Here is a 22617-nt window from a genome sequence, read left to right on the forward strand (position 1 = left end):
CAAAGACTCCTACTTCTTAAATCCTTACTTGACTGAAGGGCCTTGCTCCCCCATACCCATCCTCACCTTTACCCAAAAGGAGATGCAGTACCGCTACATCTAACCTAACCTAACCCAACCTAGGGATATCTTACTGTATTGTAAATTCCAATATGAAATCCTCTATGCAAGTTGTGTGAAGGTCTGTTATGGTATTTATTGGGTTAAGTAAGGCATTCGTGTTTTATGCGTATATTGAATGTTGAAAGGAAGATAATTTTGTTTTCATTGCTTTATACAGGCAGTTTGATAAAAAAAAGGCCTCTGCAATTATTATTACCAGTATTATTACTAGCCAAGCCACATATGTAGTTGGGAAATATGGATGCTACAAGCCCAAGGGCTCCAACAGGTAAAGCAGCTCTGTACAGAATAGAAATATGGAAATAAAGAAGAGTATGGTATATACAATATGAGAAATTGTTAAAAAATAGAATGTATTAAAATCAGTAACAATGTTAAAATAGATCAATCTTATATAAACTGTGAAATGCGACTTATGTCAGCCTGTTTGACAGAAAAGAATTTGCAAGAAATTTAAAATTCTGAAGTTCCAGTGACTTAACTAACCGATTAGGAAGACCCTTGCTAAATCTGGTCATAGTTGTATCAAATGTCTAGAATACTTAACACATTAGTATAGAGTCTTCTAAGGAAGCAGGAAACATTTTAAATTAACTTCATACCAGGTTCTTCATACAGGATTGTGCAGTCTGGAAAGAAGTGAATGCAAAGGATTGTTAGAATTATGAAAAAACCTTATGCAATGTGCTCAAAGAGTTAACTGAAGGGCAGTGCCAGAGATAAATATCCATATAATGGATAAGTAATTTAAAAGACCCAAGTTTCTGTATAAAAAGTTAAGATAAGTCACCAGGTGAAGACCAGATAGAGGAGCCATATTTAAAACATGGTAGAATGAAAGAATACCTACTAAAACTCTTGGGTTTATATAACTAGGAAAAATACAAATTGTTTTTAAATTTGTGATATTTTCACCGGCTAGATTGATCACCAAAATTCTTAAAAGCCCTTTTTCAATATACCAATTTTTTGTGCAATTGCAGAAGAAAGAGACCAAATGTATTTCTCATAAGTAAATTTTCAATCAAGAATCACAATTAACATTTTAATTGAGTTTTACATAGTTAAGATGTATTTTCCTGCGACTTTGATTGATTGTAATAAATATAAAGTGGTCAAAAATGTTTAAAGTTTTGCTTTTAATTGCCATTCTAGTGGATAGATAAACATCTTTTGTTGAAAAATGTATGCCATTGACCTTTTAGATTTTTGTTTACATCCAGGCTGTTCATACTGGTAAGATTTTTAAATACTGTATTCCACAATATTTGGTATCATAAAAGCCCCTTTATTTTCAGGTAACAGATAGTGCATCGAATACGAAGACTACTATTAACACAGTTTTTGAAAATTTCCTTGCTGCAGTCACTGATACTGTGAATGAGAGATGCCAGAAGCTAATTGAAGAAGTAGAAAAGGTGAGCTTGATTTTGCGTAATAAATACCTGAGCAATCAACATCTACTGGTAGCTCTTGCTGCACAGTAATATCTATCAGCAGATGTTGATTGGTCAGGTTAATAGCTGAAGATCCTCAACTTAAAAACATTTGGAGATACAACACAAACCCAACTGAAATGATAATTCTCAGATATTGCATTAAAAGTTCATAATGAATTACTGTAATAAAACAATGATATAATTGTTCCCATACTAAGAAACCTTCCGTTATTTATTGGATTATCTTTCGGCGAAGCTGGAAGGTAGCCTTTATACATAAAGTGGCAACCCTGCCTAACCACCTCTTAATATACTCTCATAACAGTGAGGTATGCCACTTTTTCTTTTGGCTCGGTAGAGATCAGACGTGTCCTCTCTCCCACTAGACTTTCATTGGACTTTTTGATTTTGCTTTTTCTTTTCAGGTGTGCGTGTTTTTCTATGATCGCCCTTATACGAAGCTGTCCAGGGCGCAAAGATGCCGCGTGCGGTACCTTTATGTCTTCGTTGGAGACCGACCCGCACTCTTTGTATCCTTCTTGTAAAGGGGAGCAATGCAAACAGGGTTTCCCTTGCACAGAGTGTAGGGAGTGGCCTGCCTCCCAATGGGAGAAGTTTGGACAGCGCAGGAAGAAGGCGAAGCACGATCTTTCTCCCTCAGGGGCGAGGAAGCTCGTTCTTCTTCGTCTCGCACCCCTAAATCTCTCAAAAGCTCCTTCTCGCTCGCGCTCTTCCAAGGGCTGAGCGAGTAGGAGTGTAGGCCGACTAACTCCTTGGCAACCCCAGGGTACTGGGGGTGTTGTTGCTTCCTCTAGAGGAGCAACTTCACCTCCAGTCGCCAGGGAGTCATTTTCCCTTTCAAATCTTTTGCAGGTGTGGCCGACCTTAGGGATTTCGGGACCCCCTTTGAAGGAGGAGCTTCTGCGTCGCCTTCAGCATGGTGCCAAGAAAGACCCTTCTCCAGAGCCTTCAATATCTCATGCTCTCGAGAATCTCGCAAGTTCCCCCTCCTAAGATCGCGGAGGAACGTCCTGTGCATAGGGAATCAAAGGACATTAAGACGAAACCTAAGAACGCTGCGGCAAGGGAAGCTCGTATGACTGAGGCACATAGAAGGTCCCCTGTGGTGAGTCCCTCTAGTGATACAGTTGACGACCCTGATCTGCCCCAGACTGGAGGTGGATGACCCGTTGGATTCTGATGACGAGACGTGAGTAGGAGCACACCTTTTGGCAGGTCTGCGCTTGCATGAGGGCCATCAATAGGCTGTCTACTCCTGGTTCCACCACCACTCAGGAGGGGAAGGATATGGTGCTCGATGAGATATTTGAGACCCAGAAGCCTTCCAGTTTCAGTTCCGCTTTGCCCTGGTCTACAGGTTTGACAGCCACCAAAAAGAAAGCTATCGCTTAGATAGCTGGAACTTCCAATTCCTTGAGGGCAGGTTCTGCCTGTCGGTGCATTCCACTTCCTTTTGTTTTACGAAGGAAGTCTTACGAGATCGAAGGGGAACCTCATTTCACCATGTCCCTCGACCGTTCAGTAGAGTCTCTAACGAAGAGTCTCTCAACTCAAACACTCTCCCCTCTGAGGGCCTCCCTCTCGGCAGTTGAACTCCTGAACATAGAGAGGCGTGAAGTACGCCATGCAGGCTGCTTCAGAGGCTTGATTAATGGCTGGGCTGCTGAGTGATGGAGGAAATTGTCGAACGATTCTCTCTTCCATAAGGCCAAGACATTGAGGCCCTACGGTAGACCTTCCCAGTTATTTCGGACTCAGCAAGGAACTTCCTCTTCACACCCGTCAATTTCTAGGTCCCCTGGCCCTGCTAAGGTGTCTAAGCGCCATCCAAAGGCCAGAAAGTGACCAAGTCCTTCAGAGGAAAAAAGGGAGTTAAGGGAGGTGGTCACTCCCATTAGAAATGGCATTCCTCATCCCCTACCACTTGTGGGAGGATGCCTACAGCGCCGCTGGCAGAGAAGGCATCTTCACTGGGCAGAACTCTGGACGGTCGAAGTGATCGCTCTAGGGTATCGTGTCCCGGTCATTCAATCTTTCTCCTGTGACTTGGGATCCAGTTCTTCTATGCTTCTATGTGAAGGGATCCGCAAAGGAGCTGGTCATCAGGGCCGAAGTCCAGACCATACTGCAGAAGGGCGCTCTCCAAGAGGTTGCAGACAGGTCCCCAAGCTTCTATAGCCGAATTTTTCTGGTGAAAAAGGTGACTGCAGGCTGGAGACCAGTCATCGATCTCTCTCCTCTGAACAATTTTGCACAACAGATTCAGTTCAGAATGAAGACGGCAGACACGGTCATTCAAGCAGTTCGTCCAAGGGACTACATGTGCACACTTGATCTGAAGGATGCATACTTCCAGATCCCAATCCATCCATCTTCAAGGAAGTATCTAAGATTCATCATACATACATATACCAAGGCACTTCCCCCAATTTTAGGGGGTAGCCGACATCAAACAAATGAAACAAAGGGACTCAACCGAGTTCTGCTGGTACTGCTAGGATGGCACAGCCCACCCTCCCCGGTTATCCACCACAGATGAAGCTTCATAACGCTGAATCCCCTACTGCTGCTACCTACGCGGTTATCCAAGGCACCGGAGGAAGCAGCAGGGCCTACAGGAACTGCATCACAATCGCTCACCATTCATTCCTATTTCTAGCATGCTCTCTTGCCTCTCTCACATCTATCCTCCTATCACCCAGAGCTTCCTTCACTCCATCCATCCACCCAAACCTTGGCCTTCCTCTTTTACTTCTCCCATCAACTCTTGCATTCATCACCTTCTTTAACAGACAGCCATTTTCCATTCTCTCAACGTGGCCAAACCACTTCAACACATTCATATCCACTCTAGCTGCTAACTCATTTCTTCCACCTGTTCTCACCCTCACTACTTTTTTCCTAACCCTATCTACTCGAGATACACCAGCCATACTCCTTAGACACTTCATCTCAAACACATTCAATTTCTGTCTCTCTGTCACTTTCATTCCCCACAACTCTGATCCATACACCACAGTTGGTACAATCCCTTTCTCATACAGAACTCTCTTTACATTCATGCCCAACCCTCTATTTTTTACTACTCCCTTAGCTGCCCCCAACACTTTGCATCCTTCATTCACTCTCTGACTTACATCTGCTTCCACTCCACCATTTGCTGCAACAACAGACCCCAATTACTTAAACTGATCCATCTCCTCACCACTCCATCAACATACAAGTTAAACAAGATTCATACATGAGGAAAAGCATACCAGTTCAAGGCTCTATGCTTCGGTCTTGCGACAACTCCTCAGGTATTACCCAGAGTGTTCGCCCTAGCGTCATCTTGGGCTCATAGGAGCAGCATCTGTCTTCTCGGATATCTGGTTAACTGGCTGATCTTGGCAGACTCTGAGACAACCCTTCTTCATCACCTAGACATGCTTCTTGAGCTTTGTCAGGATCTGGCGATACTGATAAATCACAAGAAGTCATTACTGCAACCTTCACAAAGGCTGGTATACCTCGGTATGAAAATAAACACCGTCCAAGAGAAAGTCTTCCCATCAGACAAAAGAGTACAGAGACTGAGAGAAGTGGCTGCACCCTTCCTCAGAAAAGAAGTCCTTCCGGCCTCTTGTTGGTTGAGTGTGTTAGGCCATCTAACCTCTCTGATCCGTCTAGTTCTAAACGGCCGCCTCAGGATAAGATGCCTGCAATGGCAGCTGAAGTCCAAGTGGAACCAACACTCCTATCCACCAGACACTCGAGTTCCTTTAACTCAGGATCAGGTGACAGAATTGAACTGGTGGATGGCAGACGAAAACTTCGACGGGGTCAGAATCTTCCCGTCCCTCCTCCTGAATTGATGCTCTTAACAGATGTATCAAAAGAAAGGTGGGGTCTCAGCTGCTGCACCATACGTTTTCCAGTCGTTGGTCAGAGGCTGAAATATACCAGCACATAAATCTTATAGAGATGAAAGCAGCCTACCTAGCTCTTCATCAGTTCCAACAGTTGCTGATAGATCACTCTGTGGTGTTGATGAGCGACAACACCACAGTAGTGGCTTACATAAACAAACAGAGCGGTACCTTTTCGCAGCCTCTATGCCATCTTACAGTAAAGATCCACTGACGGTCAGAAGATCATTCGGTGTCCCTATCAGCTTGCTTCATTCCCGGCAAGAGGAATGTGCTCGTGGACAATCTGAGCAGAGTGACTCATATAGTAGGCTCCGAATGGTCTTTGAAACATCAGATAGCCAACAAAGTACTGACTTTGTGGGGTTCCCTGACTGTAGATCTGTTCGCAATATCTCTGAACAGCAAGTTTCTGCAGTACTGTTCTCAGTCCCGAACCCTCAGGCTCTATGGCGAGATGCATTTCAACAATGATGGGACAACATCAGTGTGTACGCCTTTCTCCTGTTTTATGTGATGAGAAGACTGCTAAGCAAGACCAGAGAGCCTAAAGATCTAATGATGACCCTTGTAGCTCCGCTATGGCATCAAGCAGAGTGGACTCCGGACCTCCTGCAACTCTTAGTAGATCTTCTGCAAGAGCTTCCTCCATGACCAGATCTACTCAAACAACTACACGCGAACATCTTTCACAGGAACGTGCAGTCGCTTCGACTTCACACCTGGAGATTATTCATTGTTCCTCTCTCTCAGAAAGGCTTTTCATGACAAGTTTTGGAAAGAATGTCTGACTACTTGCGTAAGTCCTCAGCTTCAGTCTATCGGAGAGTATTCTGGTTGGTGTCTTGGAAGGAATATCTCTCCACTTGATGCCACTATTCCAGTAATAGCGGAGTTCCTTGTATACCTTCGGGAGGAAAAGCTTCTTTCGGTCTCGGTGGTGAAAGGCTATTACTCAGCCCTAAGCTTCACCTTTAGACTGAAATTAGTTGACATTTCCTCTTCGTTGGAGCTTTTTTTACTCCTACGGAGTTATGAGATCACTTTTCCTCAGTAAGAGATTAGGCCTCCTCTTTGGAACGTGGTTCATGTCTTGAGATCCTTAAAAGGACCTCCCTTTGAACCATTATGCCATGTAACTGACCGAAACCTCACTTTGAAGACCTCGTTCCTACTTGCTTTAGCCTTGGCAAAGAGACTCGGCGAACTTCATGGCTTCTCATATGACATCACCCATTCAAGGGGATGTGGGGAAGTGACACTCAGCTTCTTCCCTGAGTTCATTGCTAAGATACTGGACCATAGATTTGGGCCCTTTCAGATTGCGAGTCTTCGTTCTGTAACCAGTAACCAAAATCAGTTATTACTACAGTATGCCCAGTGAGGAGTTTGAGATACTATCTTGAAAGCACTGCAGCCACATGACCCCGACTAACGTCTCTGTTTGTAAGCTCAGGGAGAGTAAAGAGGAGGATCACTAAGAACAAGGTTTCCTCCTGGATCTGCCAAGTGTTCGAAAGAGCCCTGGCTCCTGATCCTCCTCTGGCCCGCCAACCTAGAGCCCATGATGTCAGGGGAATCAGCACTTCCATGACATTCAGATGCAACTTCTCCGTGTTGCAAGTATTTCAAGCGTACATGCGGAAGAGACAGACTACCTTCACAACCCACAAAAGACGTGACCCACAGGAGACTCCATCATCGGTCGTGTGGTGGCTGCTCAACAAGTGGTTTAAGATACCTCGGGCTCCTTGATGGACAAGTAGCAGTTTGGTTACCCGTGTTAAGACTGGGATGAATGAGAGAATGTCTGGCTCTCCTTTCTTCATCTTCCCCTCTCTTGGGGTACAGCACCATGGATCCCTCTGCGAGCTGGCTTCAACCTCTGCTGGTAATTATCACTTCCCTTGTGTAGCCTAGCCTAAGTCATAAATTTACATTGTCCGCGTCCCCATTGCTTTCTGTGAGGTAAACAATGGGATATGTCTTGTTTTCCCTATATAAACTCAGGTGTTCATACAAGAAAACAAAACTATTACACTGTATTGCACAGGCTGCTATTGTACTCACTTTGTATATTCTAGTGAGGTGTCAAAATTTTCCTTAGACCACAGTCATATACTATAGTGGGTAAAACCGGGTCAATGTCCATGCCAGACTTAGGACTTCCACCCACCTGAGAGTGAGTCATCCAATAAATAGCGGAAGGTTAGTTAGTATGGGAACAAATGACAAATTCAGAGATAATTTGTATTTGTTCCAACACGGTTACTTACCTAGAACTACCTTCTTAGGAGTTACTGGTAACTCTACCTAACCGACCAGCTTTTTGTATAGTTTACCCTCTTCCCGTTTTCTACGGGGTCAACCTCAGGCAGTGTGATACGTGCCCTGAGACGACCCGGGGTCGGGCAGCGTGCTAGCTCAGGTCGTCGACTCATCAGTAAGTTTCTGGTCGCGGCGTGATCAACATCTCGCCGCGCTCTCTCTTACCTGTGCGACCCTTTGTGTCCCCCCGATCCTTTGTGCTTACCGCGTGTTACCCACGTGTTTCCTTTTCACTTTCCCTTTGCATCCTTGTGTCTCTGGGTGTATTAGCGTTGCGTTTTGGATCAACCTGAGATTGATCCCCACTCCTTGTGCTCCACGTGTAGGGGGAAAGTGTGTTCCCCTGCCTCTACGTGCCCGGAGTGTCCTAACTGGAGTGAGATCCAGTGGATGCCCTTCGGGACTAAGAAGAAGGCGGCGGCTAAGAAGTCGCCTAAGGAATCCAGTGTCTCGTCGCCTGTGGTTTCCCCAGAAGTCTCGGCAGACCGTAGCTCCCGTCCTTCTTCCCCTACCCAGAGTAGGGGACGAGGTAAGTCCGTTGCGGGGAAGAGGCCCATTGCCCTTCCCCAAGAGTCTGATATTCCTGTGGGGGAAGTGTCTAGTGTGGGGCAGGCATGTGTGGGGCCTGAGAGTAGTACGGGAGTGTGGGTAGGAGGCGAGGTCCTGGTGCTCGCAGGCCCCGTCTCCTCGGAAGATCCTATGTGGGGGAATCCAAGTGTGGATTCTTCCCCGGCATCATGGCTTATTTCAGGTACTTCAATCGCTCCCTCGTCTACGCTACCCCCCGTGTTTCTGCAGCCTCCCACTCCTGGGAAATGTCGAGGATTTCCCCCCGCAGTCTTGGATGTTTCCTCTAAGAAGAAAGCCAAGAAGAACAAGTCCAAGGAGTGGGTGAACATCACAGTGCCCCGGAGCGAGCTGTTTAAGGTTACCATAGCCGCGGCTGCTTCCGGGTGGCTCCCTAGAGCCTCGCCTTCTGTGTCTCATCCTCCTACCTCCTCCTTCGGACCAGTCGCGCGGCAAGAGGGTTCGAACCAGGCCCCCCCGTGTAGTGACAAACCCAACGGTAGCCTTCTTCTTCCCTTAGGAAGGACATACGTCTTATGAACCACGGGTATCTTGTGAAGTAAGGCTTAGCGTTGACCACGGGCACCTTGGAGGCCTTCCTAAAACACCAAGGGTGCCCGTCGGTCCGCATGGATCCCCCCATCCACGGGGTCCCTCGTGGAACAAGGTACTCCCATTACGGATATCTTTGTCCTCACGGGGCAGCCCATACCACGGGCATCTTGTGAAGTAAGGCTTAGCGTCGACCACGGGCACCTTGGAGGCCTTCCTAAAGCACCAAGGGCGCCCGTCGGTCCGCATGGATCCCCCCATCCATGGGGTCCCCCGTGGAACAAGGTACTCCCATGACGGATACCTTCGTCCTCACGGGGCAGCCCATACCACGGGTATCTTATGAAGGAAGGCTTAGCGTCGACCACAGGCACCTTGGAGGCCTTCCTAAAGCACCAAGGGTGCCCGTCGGTCCGCATGGATCCCCCATCCACGGGGTCCCCCTTGGAACAAGGTACTCCCATGTCGGATACCTTCGTCCCCACGGGGCAGCCCATACCACGGGTATCTTATGAAGGAAGGCTTAGCGTCGACCACGGGCACCTTGGAGGCCTTCCTAAAGCACCAAGGGTGCCCGTCGTTCCGCATGGATCCCCCATCCACGGAGTCCCCCGTGGAACAAGGTACTCCCATGACGGATACCTTCGTCCCCACGGGGCAGCCCATACAACGGGCAGACTAGTCCAGCGTTGCCTTTCCTACCGTCACAGAGTAACCCCGTATGGAGGAACTGGTGACGGGCGCCCTGGTGGAAGGAGGGGAGTGCTCGTCTGACGACATCTCCTCCTACCGTAAGGTTCTGGCCCTAATTCGTCGACACCACCGATTAGACGAACCTAAGCCCTCAACAGCAAAGGCCGTACTCTCCGGACTGTCCATAATGGTCGTCAACCCTGTGCAACAAAAGCCTTCATTGTCTCCCTCTCGCTCCGGACGTGAAGTTGGGGATGGAGAGAATCGATAGTTACCTGACAGGACTGGCAGAGGCCCCCAGAAGCCAGAGTTCCTCCAGGCTGCTTCCAGGTCTGAAATCGCAGAAACGTTTCTACGTCCCAGTAGGGCATCGCGGCGGACCCCGTGCGGTAGAACAGCGGTGACCTCACTGAACCAGGGAGCCTCGGAAGACAGGGCCACCACTGCCCCCGTGTGCTTTTCCCCGTCAGAAGCCTCTTTGATGGAGGACATGGCACAGGACCTTATCTACGTGTCCTCCTGGTTGGATTGGTGGTCTTGCGACTTGGTGGGGTTTCAGGCGTCCCATGACCTCTCCCTTCCAGATAATCAGGCCACGCTGAAGGAGATAATTAGTTCGGGAGGCAAGGCCTTTAAGTTTTTGTCGTCCCAGTCCCTGTCTATGGCTACTTAGAAAGAGGGATACTGTCCTTAGCAGGTTGGTGCGGAAGTTACCTGACAGAGAAGCTAGGAGACAAGAATTCCTCCGCGTGGGGAAACGACATTTTCCCCATCAAATTGGTGGAGGATATGATGGAGAAAGGGAGGAGAGTGAGAGACACGGACCTTAGCCCCCCCCCCCCATGCGGAAGCCCGTGTTTAGAAGAGCCTCAGCGGACGCCCCTCACTCCTCCCAGTCCGCCCCTTTGCTGCCTCCAAGAGACCCACCGTCAGCTCCTTGGCTTCAAACCTCTCAGCAGACCACCCGTAGGACCAACGAAGCCCCTCAGTCAGACTTCAGACCCTCCTACAGTATCTCTAGGAGAGGTCGCTCTGGCCGCTCCTCCAGAAGGAGGTAGGAAGAGAGGCCCCCTACTCCTTCAGGAGCCCCTAGTAGGGGGATGCCTCAGACATTTTTGGCAAGCAGGGCGGGATCTCGGTGCGGATCCCTGGACGGTGACGGTCCTGAAAGAGGGCTACAGACTCCCTTTCCTAGAAGAGCCTCCCCCTCTCATCCCAACCCATTGGGCCGAGTGGCTGGTTCCAAAGGACCCCTTGAAGAGGTCGGCACTACAAGAGGAAGTAGCGTCCATGATCGCCAAGAGAGCTTTGGAGACAGTGGAGAACCCCGGCCCGGGTTTCTTCAGCAGGCTCTTCCTTGTGGAGGAATCGACAGGAGGGTGGAGGCCGGTCATAGATCTCTCAGCCCTCAACAAGTTCGTCTCAAAGACGGACTTCAAAATGGACACCTCCAAGACGGTGATAGCAGCCTTGAGGGAGGGGGATTTCCTCATGTCTCTCGACCTCAAGGATGCCGATTTTCAAATCCCCGTGCACCCCTCCTGCAGGAAGTTCCTCAGAATCAAGTGGGAGTCCAGGGTCCTGCAGTTCAAAACACTGTGCTTCGACCTTTCGACGGCCCCGCAGGTGTTCACGAGGGTATTCATCACGATCTCGGTATGGGCACACGAGAAAGGCATACGACTACTCAGGTACCTGGACGTCTGGTTGCTTTTTTCTGCCTCAAGGGAACAACTGAAGGAGCAAGGCGTTATGTTGCTCGACCTCTGCAGGGTATTAGGGATCACGGTCAACCTAGGGAAATCCCAACAAGTCCCCAGCACCAGAATGACTTACTTGGGGATGGTCCTGGACACCCAGTTAGTAAGAGCTTTCCCCTCAGGGGAGAGGTTAGCCAACTTGGAACATATCCTTCAACCCTTAGTACCGCAAGGGAGGCTCAGGCTCCTCCCGGTACAGTGGAATCTGAAGGAGTTGTGGACCCAAGGCAAGGAGCCCCACAAAATAGTCCCAGTCCTCCCGAAGACGAGAGAGACCCTTCTTTGGTGGAACACCAGGTCGAGCACAGAGAAGGGTATACCCTTCGCCCCCGATCTCCCGGAGATACTGTTGTTCACAGACGCATCGAAGGAGGGTTGGGGAGCACACCTGCTAGGAGAATCTACAAAAGGACAGTGGTCCAGTGAGGAGGCGTCTCTCCATATAAACATCCTGGAGATGATAGCGGTTCTGAGGGCGTGTCGACAGTTCGTACACTTCCTGCGAGGAAACACTGTGGCGTTAATGTGCGACAACGCCACAGTAGTGGCGTATGTAAAGAAACAGGGAGGCATGAAGTCAAGGGTCCTATGCGCCCTAGCCACGGAACTGTTAGAGTGGGCGACTGAAGAAGGGATAGAACTGACGGTAAGGTTCAGCCCAGGAAAGAGGAACGTGATGGCCGACGGCCTCAGCAGGGCGGGTCAAGTGATAGGTTCAGAGTGGACCCTACACCCGGAGGTAGCTCGGGCAGTCATCCTAATGTTGGGCTCCCCAGTGATAGACTTATTCGCCACACGTCTGAACGCCCAACTCCCCGTCTTCTGTTCTCCGATCCCAGACCCGTCAGCAGCGTTCAAGGACAAGTGTTGAACAGAGTGAGAGTGTCGTCCAACCTGTCGATGACTTTGGTAGCGACATGGTTCCCGGAGAGAGACTGGTTCGCAGACCTAAAAGAATTAGCTCTTCGTCTTCCTTGGCCGCTTCCGAACAGGCCAGACCTCCTGCGTCAACCTCACTTTCACAGGTGGCACGAAAACCCTCGATCCCTCCGCCTTCACGCGTGGAGGTTATCAAGAAGCTCCTGAAGAAAGAAGGATACTCATCGAGTACCGCGGCAAGGATGTTGGGTTATCTACGGCGTTCCTCGGCAGTAGTCTACCAGGCAAAGTGGGCAGTCTTCGTGAAGTGGTGTGCGTCCAAGAACATCAGGCCCTTAGGGGCGTCGATCCAGGACGTTGTAGACTTTCTGGTGTACCTGAGAGACGACGTGGGTTCGTCCATTCCGGCCATCAAAGGAGTTTGAGCATTCCTAAGTCAAGTCTGCCTTCTTAGGGGCATTGACTTGGGAGCCTCAAGGCACATCTCTATGCTCATCTGCAGTTTTGAACAATCATGTTCCCCCCAGGAGGTACGGGTTCCGCAGTGGGACCTAGCCAGAGTTCTCAAGGTTCTGTCAGAGCCACCCTTTGAACCTCTCAGGGACGTACTAGACAGAGAACTCACCCTTAAAACAGCTTTTTTTTTTAGCCCTGGCCTCGGCGTAAAAGAGTTAGCGAGTTACACGGCCTCTCTTACGAGGTCTCACACTCCAAAGGGTGGAGAGAAGTTACCTTTAGGTTCGTCCCTAGCTTTGTGGTGAAGACGCAGAACCCGGCGTGTTGGGATCCTCGGTTTGATGGTTTTTCGGTGCCATCCATCCCTCGCTCCGACAACCCGAAGGATCTACTCTTATGTCCTGTGAGAACAGTAAGAAAATATCTGGAGAGGACCGCAAATTGCCGCCCTCAGATCAAAAATTTATTCATCTCAACAAGCCGGGTGAAGAAACTGGTCTCGAAGAACTCTATCTCTTTCTGGCTGCGACAGGTGATAAAGAGGGCCTACGAGGCTTCTGGGACTCCTCTCCCAGGAAAACCAAGGCCACATGATTTTAGAGGTCTGAGCACCTCCCTGGCCTTCGAGAAAAACATGGCTGTGGGAAAGATCCTGAAGGATGGGACGTGGTCTATACAGTCCACCTTCACTGAACACTATCTCAAAGATTGCTCGAGAAAATCCTTGGACAGGTTTTCCATTGGCCCAATCATTTCGGCCCTTCAAGAGATCTAAGGTCATAGCCCCAGGGTAACCAGGGGTGTTAATGCCTTAGTCACTTAAAGGAGCGCCCTTCAAGAGGACATGTATCGGAGTTGGTTTTGAAAAGGTAAGCCATTAGGCACTAAGTGAGTTTTTTGAATAGTTTCCCCTTCTTTTCGTGCAGTTTTCTAGTGGTCGTGGAACCAAGACCTCCTTAGAGGTTCCCTATCTCGCGTACTTCCCCGTCGACTTCTGATCACTGCAGGACACTCCCACTTCCTAAAGTGTAAGTCTCCTGAGAAGGTAGTTCTAGGTAAGTAACCGTGTTGGAACAAATCACAAATTTTTAAGTAATTTGTATTTTTCCTAACATACTTACCTAGAACTACCTTCGGGTTATGGCCCACCCATCCTTCCCCGAGAACCTGCAGGATCGAGTAGTACCTGTTCCAACGAAACTTACTGACGAGTCGACGACCTGAGCTAGCACGCTGCCCGACCCCGGGTCGTCTCAGGGCACGTATCACACTGCCTGAGGTTGACCCCGTAGAAAACGAGAAGAGGGTAAACTATACAAAAAGCTGGTCGGTTAGGTAGAGTTACCAGTAACTCCTAAGAAGGTAGTTCTAGGTAAGTATGTTAGGAAAAATACAAATTACTTAAAAATTTGTGATTTTTCCCTAACTAATACAAACCTGGAGTTACTTATACAAATTGGCCCGCCATCACCTGTCCCCAGAAGTCCTGCCTGTAATCAAAAGTGACGTACCTCTCTTCTGTGAGAGTATAGTATTTATAGAGGTGGCTTGGTATCCCCCAGCCATCCCCAATCTACCCGCTCAAGCGGTTAGGCAGGGTTGCCACATTGCACTTTAGGTCTAATGGCTATCTACCAGCTTTGCTAAAAAATAATCCAATAATTCCAGGTTTATATTAGTTAAGGAAAAATACAAAATGGATTTTGAACCGAAGCAAAAAATCTATTTTTAGGTGAGATGGCCATGTCGTCCTGATGGAAGGTTCCTATTGGTAGCTTTCTATGGGATATTTGGCTACAGTGATATTCCCAAGAATTGCCCTTTAGGTCTCCAGAATTCTAACTCCTGGCACGAATATCCTTAAATTTTTCTTAAGGATATCGCAAAATATTAAGGGACGTACATCTTGATACAACACATGGCAATCTTCACCCCGAATAGCGTTTTCGCTTCGAGGGGGAAAGTGGCGAAACTGAAGGAGAGCCGTTATCAAGGTTACCCTTCCTCCCATACTTACATGGCTCCAAGATGGCGTTCATTCCTTGTAGCATTGAGCCTGGTGCTACAGATATAGTTGTTTCGGGAGGGATCTTGCCTAAGCCTTTTCTTATAGAAAAGGAGGGCGGGTCCATCAGGACGACATGGCCATCTCACCCCTACAAAATCTGTTTTTTGGGCTCAAGCCATGTCATCCTGATGGAAGTTCACGAGAGAATTGCTAGAAAGTACTGTATCTCTGAATTTGTATAGGTGCCTTAACCTTGGGACAATTTTTTCTATGGTCATCCGAACCATTGAGAAATATGACGTTACCGTTATATGTCACTACCACTAATCATGGAACGATGTTAGGGCTTCCTGCCTTTTGCAGGGAAGTGTCATACTAGACAGTAGAAAAGGGTCTCAAGGTTTGCATATTTTGTAGGAACAAACTTAAGTATCAACTAGATATACAAAGGTCTCAAGATTTGTTTATATTGTCGGAACAAATATAAGGATCAACTATATCCATTGTATTCATACAACAATATGAGGTTTACTTAGGTAAATAAGAGAACTCTGGCTACATTTATTGTGCTATTTGCAGGGCGAAATAAGACGCAATTACACTCGAAATCATTCATTTATGCTAAATGAGTAAGTGGATAACCAGTGTAACATGTTGAAGAGAATTATACATACAACATAAACAGATAAAGTTTTCTACCTGAAAGGGAAGAAATGATTAATGCCACTATAAAATTTGAAAATTTTTGATAAAAAATTTTCAGTATAATTTTCTGTAAATGTTGGATACCATCAACACTGTGTACAATGTACACACGGCACAAGTGTTATCTGTATAATTCTACACCTGAGATTTTGAACAGTCTTAGTGTCACCATGGTGACACCCACATAAAAGATTTTGCACTGGAAGGTGTCAACACCTTTTCACCCTAATTGATAGTCCCAATCAATTCACTGTTCATCGCAGCACTAGACGACAGGTTTTACTACACTATCTTCCGCCACCACGTATTGATTAAGTTTGTGCACTTCCTTCGCATAATGTTTATAAAATACTCTGGATGATTTCCATCCAGTATATGAGCGAAGACGCTCAAAGCCCATATACTGAAAAAAGTTCAGTGTGGAACCAATTTTTCTTGGATCATGACCTGCGGGTGTACTGTCAGGATCCGCTCTGCGAATGAAGTAGGTGAGCTTCGCCCTCAGTTGTTCTAGGGATAAGTTTGATCCTGAGGTTTCTCCTTTGAAGAGCTGTCCTCCCTTGAAGTCTGATGTTCTTCGAAGATAGACCTTTAGACATTCAACTGGACACAGAAAGACATCTTCCTTCAGAGGGCAGATTCTCCAGGGACCCCATCTCTATTTTCTTGATAGGGTCACTATTTCACTAACTCTAGCCCCTGAGGCTATAGCAAACAGGAAAATAACTTTTGGGTTAGATCCTTAAGAGAACAATCTTCATTGTTCACGGTTGAGGCATGGTGTAGGACCTTGTCCAAGGACCATGAAATGGGCTTTGGAGGAGCTGCAGGTCTAAGTCTAGCGCATGCCTTCGGGATCTTGTTAAAGATTTCGTTCGTCAGGTACACTTGGAAGGCGTATAGAAGAGGTCTGGTCAGGGCTGACTTACACGTAGTTATCGTGTTGGCAGCCAGGTCTTGTTCATGAAAGTGAATGAAGGAGGACAGACAGAAGTCTATTGAGATTTCTTTTGGTCTTTTTGCTGTAATGAAAGCAACCCACTTATTCCAAGACGTTTCATATTGTCTTCTGGTTGACTTTGACTTGTATTCCTCTGACAAGAGTATTTATTTTATTAGGAAAATATCATACTGCAAATATACTGGCTACTGTATAATCATATACTGTAGTTCAACTGGCGTGTTACCGGCTAGGCTAGTACCTGGCGGCACCGGTCCAACCGGCATATTGCTGGCTGGGTTAGTACCTGGCGGCGCATGCTGGCTGGGTTAGTACCTGGCGGCACTAGCCAACAGAAAGCGAGAAAGCATGGAATGAGTGGCTGCCTTATTAATGTATGTACAGTATGTACTGCCTTTTTCCCGAATGAGGGTTCAAATGGAAGGGAAGAATGAATCATTCAAGCTTCCACCCCGCCACAAAATCTGTTGCCGGATTCAGGTATGTGGAAGGCAGTCCAAGGGAAGACTGAAATACACTCAAAGACAAAGGGGGTCTCCCACCGGCAGCCGTCATAGCCGGCACAACCTTTCCCAGAGCCTTGTGTTCGTAGGGTAAGTCGAAGCGGCTATCAAGCCGCCTAAATAGGAACCCGGCCGGCACTACTATCTACCCGGCAAGCGGGGAGAATGTAGGATGACGGCCACAGAATTTCGATAGCTAGGCTATCGTTAAAGGACAGAGATGGGCTTGGAAAGGGTCTTGTATGTAGTGTTAGGAGATGGCGGCAGGATTGCCGCCATTTCCAAACGGGTGAAACTTCGTTTCAATATCGGCGCCATCCTAGGCGGCAGAAGAATATCTATTCTTCAGACTAGGGTCTACCGAAAGTGTTAGGAGATGGTGGCAGGGTTGCCTCCATTTCCAAACAGTAGTGAAACTTCATTTCAATATCGGCGCCATCCTAGGCGGCAGAAGAATATTTATTCCTTCAATATCGGCGCCATCCTAGGCGGCAGAAGAATATTTATTCTTCAGCCTAGGGTCTGCCGAAACAAGACTTATCTTCTAGACCGCAGGGGAGAAGGTGGCGGCAGTGTACTACCACTTCAGGTACAGCTTAGGGAGGCCAAACCTCCTACGCCGGCAACTATAAGCTGGCAAGGGATGACTACTCACCCTGCAGCTCATTCGCCGGCATAAAGACTGAATACTCTGAGGTTCTGTCGAAAACCCTAGCCGGGATACTTGCCAGCAAGGGTGGGAGACAGGAAACACTAGCCTAGTCAAGGTAGTGTACTACTCTATGGTGAGACCAAGATAGGGTTGTCTCCTATGGCGACACTCAGAGGGAAGGAAGGTTTACCCTTAAATCTCCACAGGAGACTAGTATCGAGTTATAATTAATTCTAGGAGATATACTATCTCCTGTTGAATTGATAAAACGATACATGAGGGTAAACCTGGATAATGTATGAAAGTATACTAAAGCGCCTAGGCTAGGTAGCCTAGCGCGGGGCGAGATCTCGGTTACCTACATATATCGCCGAAACTCTCAACGTATACGATCAACGCAAGAGGAATAGGAAATTTGTATGCTTAATCATATCTTTACTTGTATAATTGTGCTTAAGTAGCTATAAATCATTAATGCTAAAAACGGGGAATGTCGTTCTGATGACTTCATAAAGCATGCATGACGAATGACAGTGCCTAACATGGCGCCTTCGGTGACTGGCCACGCTCCATAAAACACATTAAATTATACTAATTTCACTGTGAGGCAGGAGCTAAAAATTATACACTGTAAAGATTAAATACTCAACTTTCCAGAGGTGGAAGATGCTGGTGATTGCATATCAAATCCTCTCAAGAACGATCAAGAACGTTAGACAACAGGGAAAACCACCGTGCAAGATCGCTACCAAATAAGGAATGAGCGCCATCTTTGAGCCATGTAATAGTATGGGAGGAAGGGTAACCTTGATAATGGCTCCCCTTCAGTTTCACCACTTTCCCCCTCGAAGCGAAAACACTATTCGGGGTGAAGATTGCTGTGTCGTATCAAGATATACATCCCCTGATATTTTGCGATATCCTTAAGAAAAATTTAAGGATATTCGCGCCAGGAGTTAGAATTCTGGAGACACAAAGGTCAATTCTCTGGGAATATCATGGTAGCCAAATATCCCTTAGAAAGATACCAATAGGAACCTTCTATTAGGACGACATGGCTTGAGCCTAAAAATTATTTCTGAGTTTGTCATTTTAATGCTGAAAGCAAGAAAAAATTTCCAACATCAAATGGGACTATTTGTTGACTTTTGCAGCTGAAAATCTTAGGCATATGAGTTATGTGAAGCCTACCCTATGTCAGAATTCAACAAAATTTGACTTGCAAACATTTTCTTGAAACATATTAAGTTTGTAAATTGAGGACTTTATGTACTAGAAAATAATTTGTTCCAACACTATATACAAACCCTTTCCTATTTACATGGATATACTTTAGATGAAGCAGAAAGGAGAGCCATGTGAATTTTAGCGAGGGATAATCACCTCAACCGCTAGTTAGCGGTAGGGGTGGGGGTAGCCGGCTACCGCGCTCACTCACACACCTAGGTTGAGCACCCAATTTGCTTTACCCGCTCACTCACACACCTAGGTTGAGCACCCAATTTGCTTTCTGGCTCAGTAGAGGACAGTCATGGCCGCTCTGTCCTACCAAGGCTTGCCATTTGTATGATGCTATTTCTGGGCTCGAACCTGTGCCGCCCAGTGAATAAGCTCCATTTAGCACTTATTCTTAGGTAATTTACTGCTAAATATACCAGAGAAAAAATGTAAAGGAGTGCTAGGTTAACTAGCTCGCTCACCTATTGGTGTCGGTATAAAATTGGGCGTATAATCCAGAGGTCCCGCACTATTTAGATTTATCCACGACAAAGACCCCAATAGAGGAGAGCCGTTCAACCTCACTCGGCACCACCAACTCTGCATCCGCTCAGAACCCAACTCCTTTTAGCACGCCCTGTGTTGTAACCCGCTTTTTTGTTGTGCTCTCATATTTCTCTTTTTTCCACTGGATTATGGCTTCTTCGTCGGTTTCCAGGAGACACCGTCTAAGTTAAGTACCAAGTTATGTTTTGCTGTGTTTTGAGTATTCTAGATCGTTTAATATTTAAATTATAGGAGTTTATTCTCTTCGTTCATACCGATCTTGCTCGACTTCGCTACAGTTGGTACTCCTGTTTTGAGAGCTTTTAGTTTCACTCGCGGTGTTACTATGTGTATTATTTTTATTATTTAAATGTTATTGGTTATTGTGGATATTCATTATTTAGCGTTTAGAACCCTCGTGGTTCATTTTTAGGGCCGATATCAGTTACGTATCGTTATGGCTTGCCGACCTTCGTTACTAAGCGGCAATTTTATTTTATAAGTCATCAGGTGTGTCCTTTGTGATTTATTTATTATGTTGCATGCCTTGCCCTAAATTTTTTATGTGTATATTTATATGATTGTCAACGCTATTACTATTATAATGAATATTTGTGCTATTACTCCGTGTGATCTGTCTGGTTGGGAATCGTCAGTTGGTAGCCCTGCTGCTCCGTATCACGTGATCCTCCCCCAAGCTCCCCCTCTCGCTAGGTGGGCGGCTAGGCTTCCCTCCCCCCTCCTAGGGGACCGTTGCCTTCCCTCCTTTTAGAGGGGGTAGTTCAGTGTTTATGGACTTTGTCCTCCGGGTGTCCCGGCGGGTTCGTCTCTGTCTAGACGGTTGGCCACCGGTCAACAGAGTTGGATCCCGGTGCACCCTATTTTATACTCACTTATCACACTTTTATGTTATACGAAACCCTCCGGGTTTGGTTGGCGGTTCTTATCTACAGTTCCGCCCCCCTATTAATTAATTATAACAGTTCCTATGATTATATATAATTATATATATGACAGATTACTATCTCGGAGTTCCTATATATGAATTGGTTTATGGATACTTTTATTTCCCGGCCCGGGTCTTAACCCCGCCCCGGGAAATCAGACACTATGTGTCTTAATCCTTTGTTGTATCCTTTTTATGCTCCCGGCTCGACCGGAATGGATAACTATACTGTCTAGTCTTAAGTTAGACTTATGTTTAGGCCCGGGTCCTCCGGACCCGCCCCTACTTAAGAGTATTATAGTTAAGTTCTAGTCTTAAGTTAGACTTATGTTAGTCCCGGGTCCTCCGGACCCGCCCCTACTTAAGAGAATTGCAGTTTCTCATATACTATTCTTTTTATAGATGGTGCATTGTCAGACGACGGCCTGTGCGGCTGTTCTGCATCAGCCTTGTGGGCATACCGTATGTCGGTCTCACGCCCTCTGCGGGGTTCAGCTGGAGGACATCGTGGTCTGGCACCCTGACAACTGCATGGTCTGTTTTGACCTCATCACCACCCTTGGATCTGACTCGGTGAGTCCTGTTGGCTATATTGCCTTCTTATTTATCTTACCTTTTTTAGTATACATACACTATTTAGTAAGATTTCTATGGTCTTGAAGGACCACTGGGAGTCTGCCCTTTTATAATTCCCACTATTATTTCAGGCATCCCTGGAGCAAAAGTCTGCGGCTCGGGCCACACTGAAAGTGTGGGTTGGTGGTTTTGCCCGAAACGTGAAATCCAAGCAGCCTTACGTCCTATCCGAAGACTATTGTGCCATGGTCTACCCTAACGCCAAGTCTTCAGCCGCTGTGGCTAGGCATGTTGCAGCTCCCATCATTGCCCACATTGATGCCACCATAGCGGGGTTTATTGACCAAGATCAAGATCCGTCGGATGCCCCCGGAGATCTGGAAGACAATGTTGCTTCCATGAACCTGGACGTCGAACCCATGTTATTGGATGATCCGGACGCAGGTAGGGTGGTAAGTGAGGCAGGTGGTACCGGCGCTGAGATTCCTATCCTCAGTCCCGCTCTTTCTTCTTCTTCTGATCGCTCTTCCTTTCATGGTTTTTCTGGGGACCGTGATTCGTCTCAACGATCACACCCGGTTCCCCCCAAGGATAAGTCTACATCGAGAACCTTACCTAAAGCTCGTAAGCCTCACAAGGCTTCCCATAGTTCTAAGCTGAATACAAACCCGTCATCTAAGGCTTCCGGCTCCTCCTCTAAGTCTCACGACCCGGGAGTACAATCCGCCACCCCTGCTCCTAGCCCGGGCCTTTCCGAATCAGCCATGCTTCGCATTGTGTCGGAGATGCAAGCTAAGTTGGTGTCGGATATGCAGGCCAAGATGGACACGATGTTCTCTAACATCGGTCAGAGACTTGGGGCATTAGAGCAAGGTGCTCCGGAGCGAGTCCAAAGCTCTCTCATCCCGGATGCCTCTAAGCTCCCGCCGTTTTCCAAGAATAATCCTTGGCGCATGGCTCTTCATTCTCCGTTCTCAGACGGAATGTTAACTTTGGAGGGTCTTGGCACTCGTCCTCTAGAGGACTTTGAATTCTTTCCTCCTGGTCTGGCATTTCCATTTCATGGTTATGCCAGGCTTACCGAGGAAGCTCTGGTTCGCCTAGATAAGGTCCCCAAAGAGACCGTCATCTTCCCAAAAGAACAAGCCCAATCTGTTTGGGCTAGGTTCTTGAACGAAATCGGTTGCACCAACACCATGTTGACGCCGTATAAGAGCTCCTTCACAATGTTTTTAATGGATAAAAACACCGTGACCCCATGCGTCAATAAGGTAGCAGAGCTTGCGTTCCAATATGCTCTGGAGGAGAAGCCCTTGCCTCCCATCCGAGAGGTGGATCCGATCTCCCTCCTTCTTCCTTCTGGCATTGAGTGTTGGGACAATGTCCATACAACTTTTACCTCTGGCAAGCTATCAGCGGACTGTGCCTCAGTTATGTTTAGCGAGCGGCTTCCCCGTCTCCCGGAATCCCTCATTAAACAGGAATATGATTCCCGCCTACGTGTTGGCCGAACTCTGAACTTGGCCACCTCCACGGAGTCGATAGCCTTGACTTATGATACTGAGAGTATCTTTAAGTCTCTCAATAAGGCTACGTTGCAGTCATTGTATTATGATCTCTATGACTTCGCTATTGCCAAACGTAGGTGTCGCAAGCACGTCCTGGCTGAGGCGACTATTAGGCACGAGCCTAATAAGCTTATCCGGTCCTCCTGCTGGGGTTCAAATCTCTTCCCTGAGGACCTTGTGGAGGAAGTCTTGGCTGAGGCCACTAGAG

The 22617-nt window shown here is 47.3% G+C and overlaps 1 protein-coding gene across 2 annotated transcripts in view; it reads left to right on the forward strand.

The window, feature by feature from the left end:
• The window catches only part of LOC137650063 (cytokine receptor-like factor 3), a 213313-nt gene that overhangs the window by 56341 nt on the left and 134355 nt on the right, over positions 1-22617 (forward strand). For both annotated transcript variants that reach the window (XM_068383111.1, XM_068383110.1), the window contains exon 3: positions 1422-1541. In XM_068383111.1, coding sequence (XP_068239212.1) covers positions 1422-1541 — 120 coding nt within the window. The remainder of the gene's footprint in view (positions 1-1421; positions 1542-22617) is intronic.

This window comes from Palaemon carinicauda, chromosome 11 (genome assembly GCF_036898095.1).
Source record: "Palaemon carinicauda isolate YSFRI2023 chromosome 11, ASM3689809v2, whole genome shotgun sequence".
Lineage (NCBI taxonomy): Eukaryota > Metazoa > Arthropoda > Malacostraca > Decapoda > Palaemonidae > Palaemon > Palaemon carinicauda.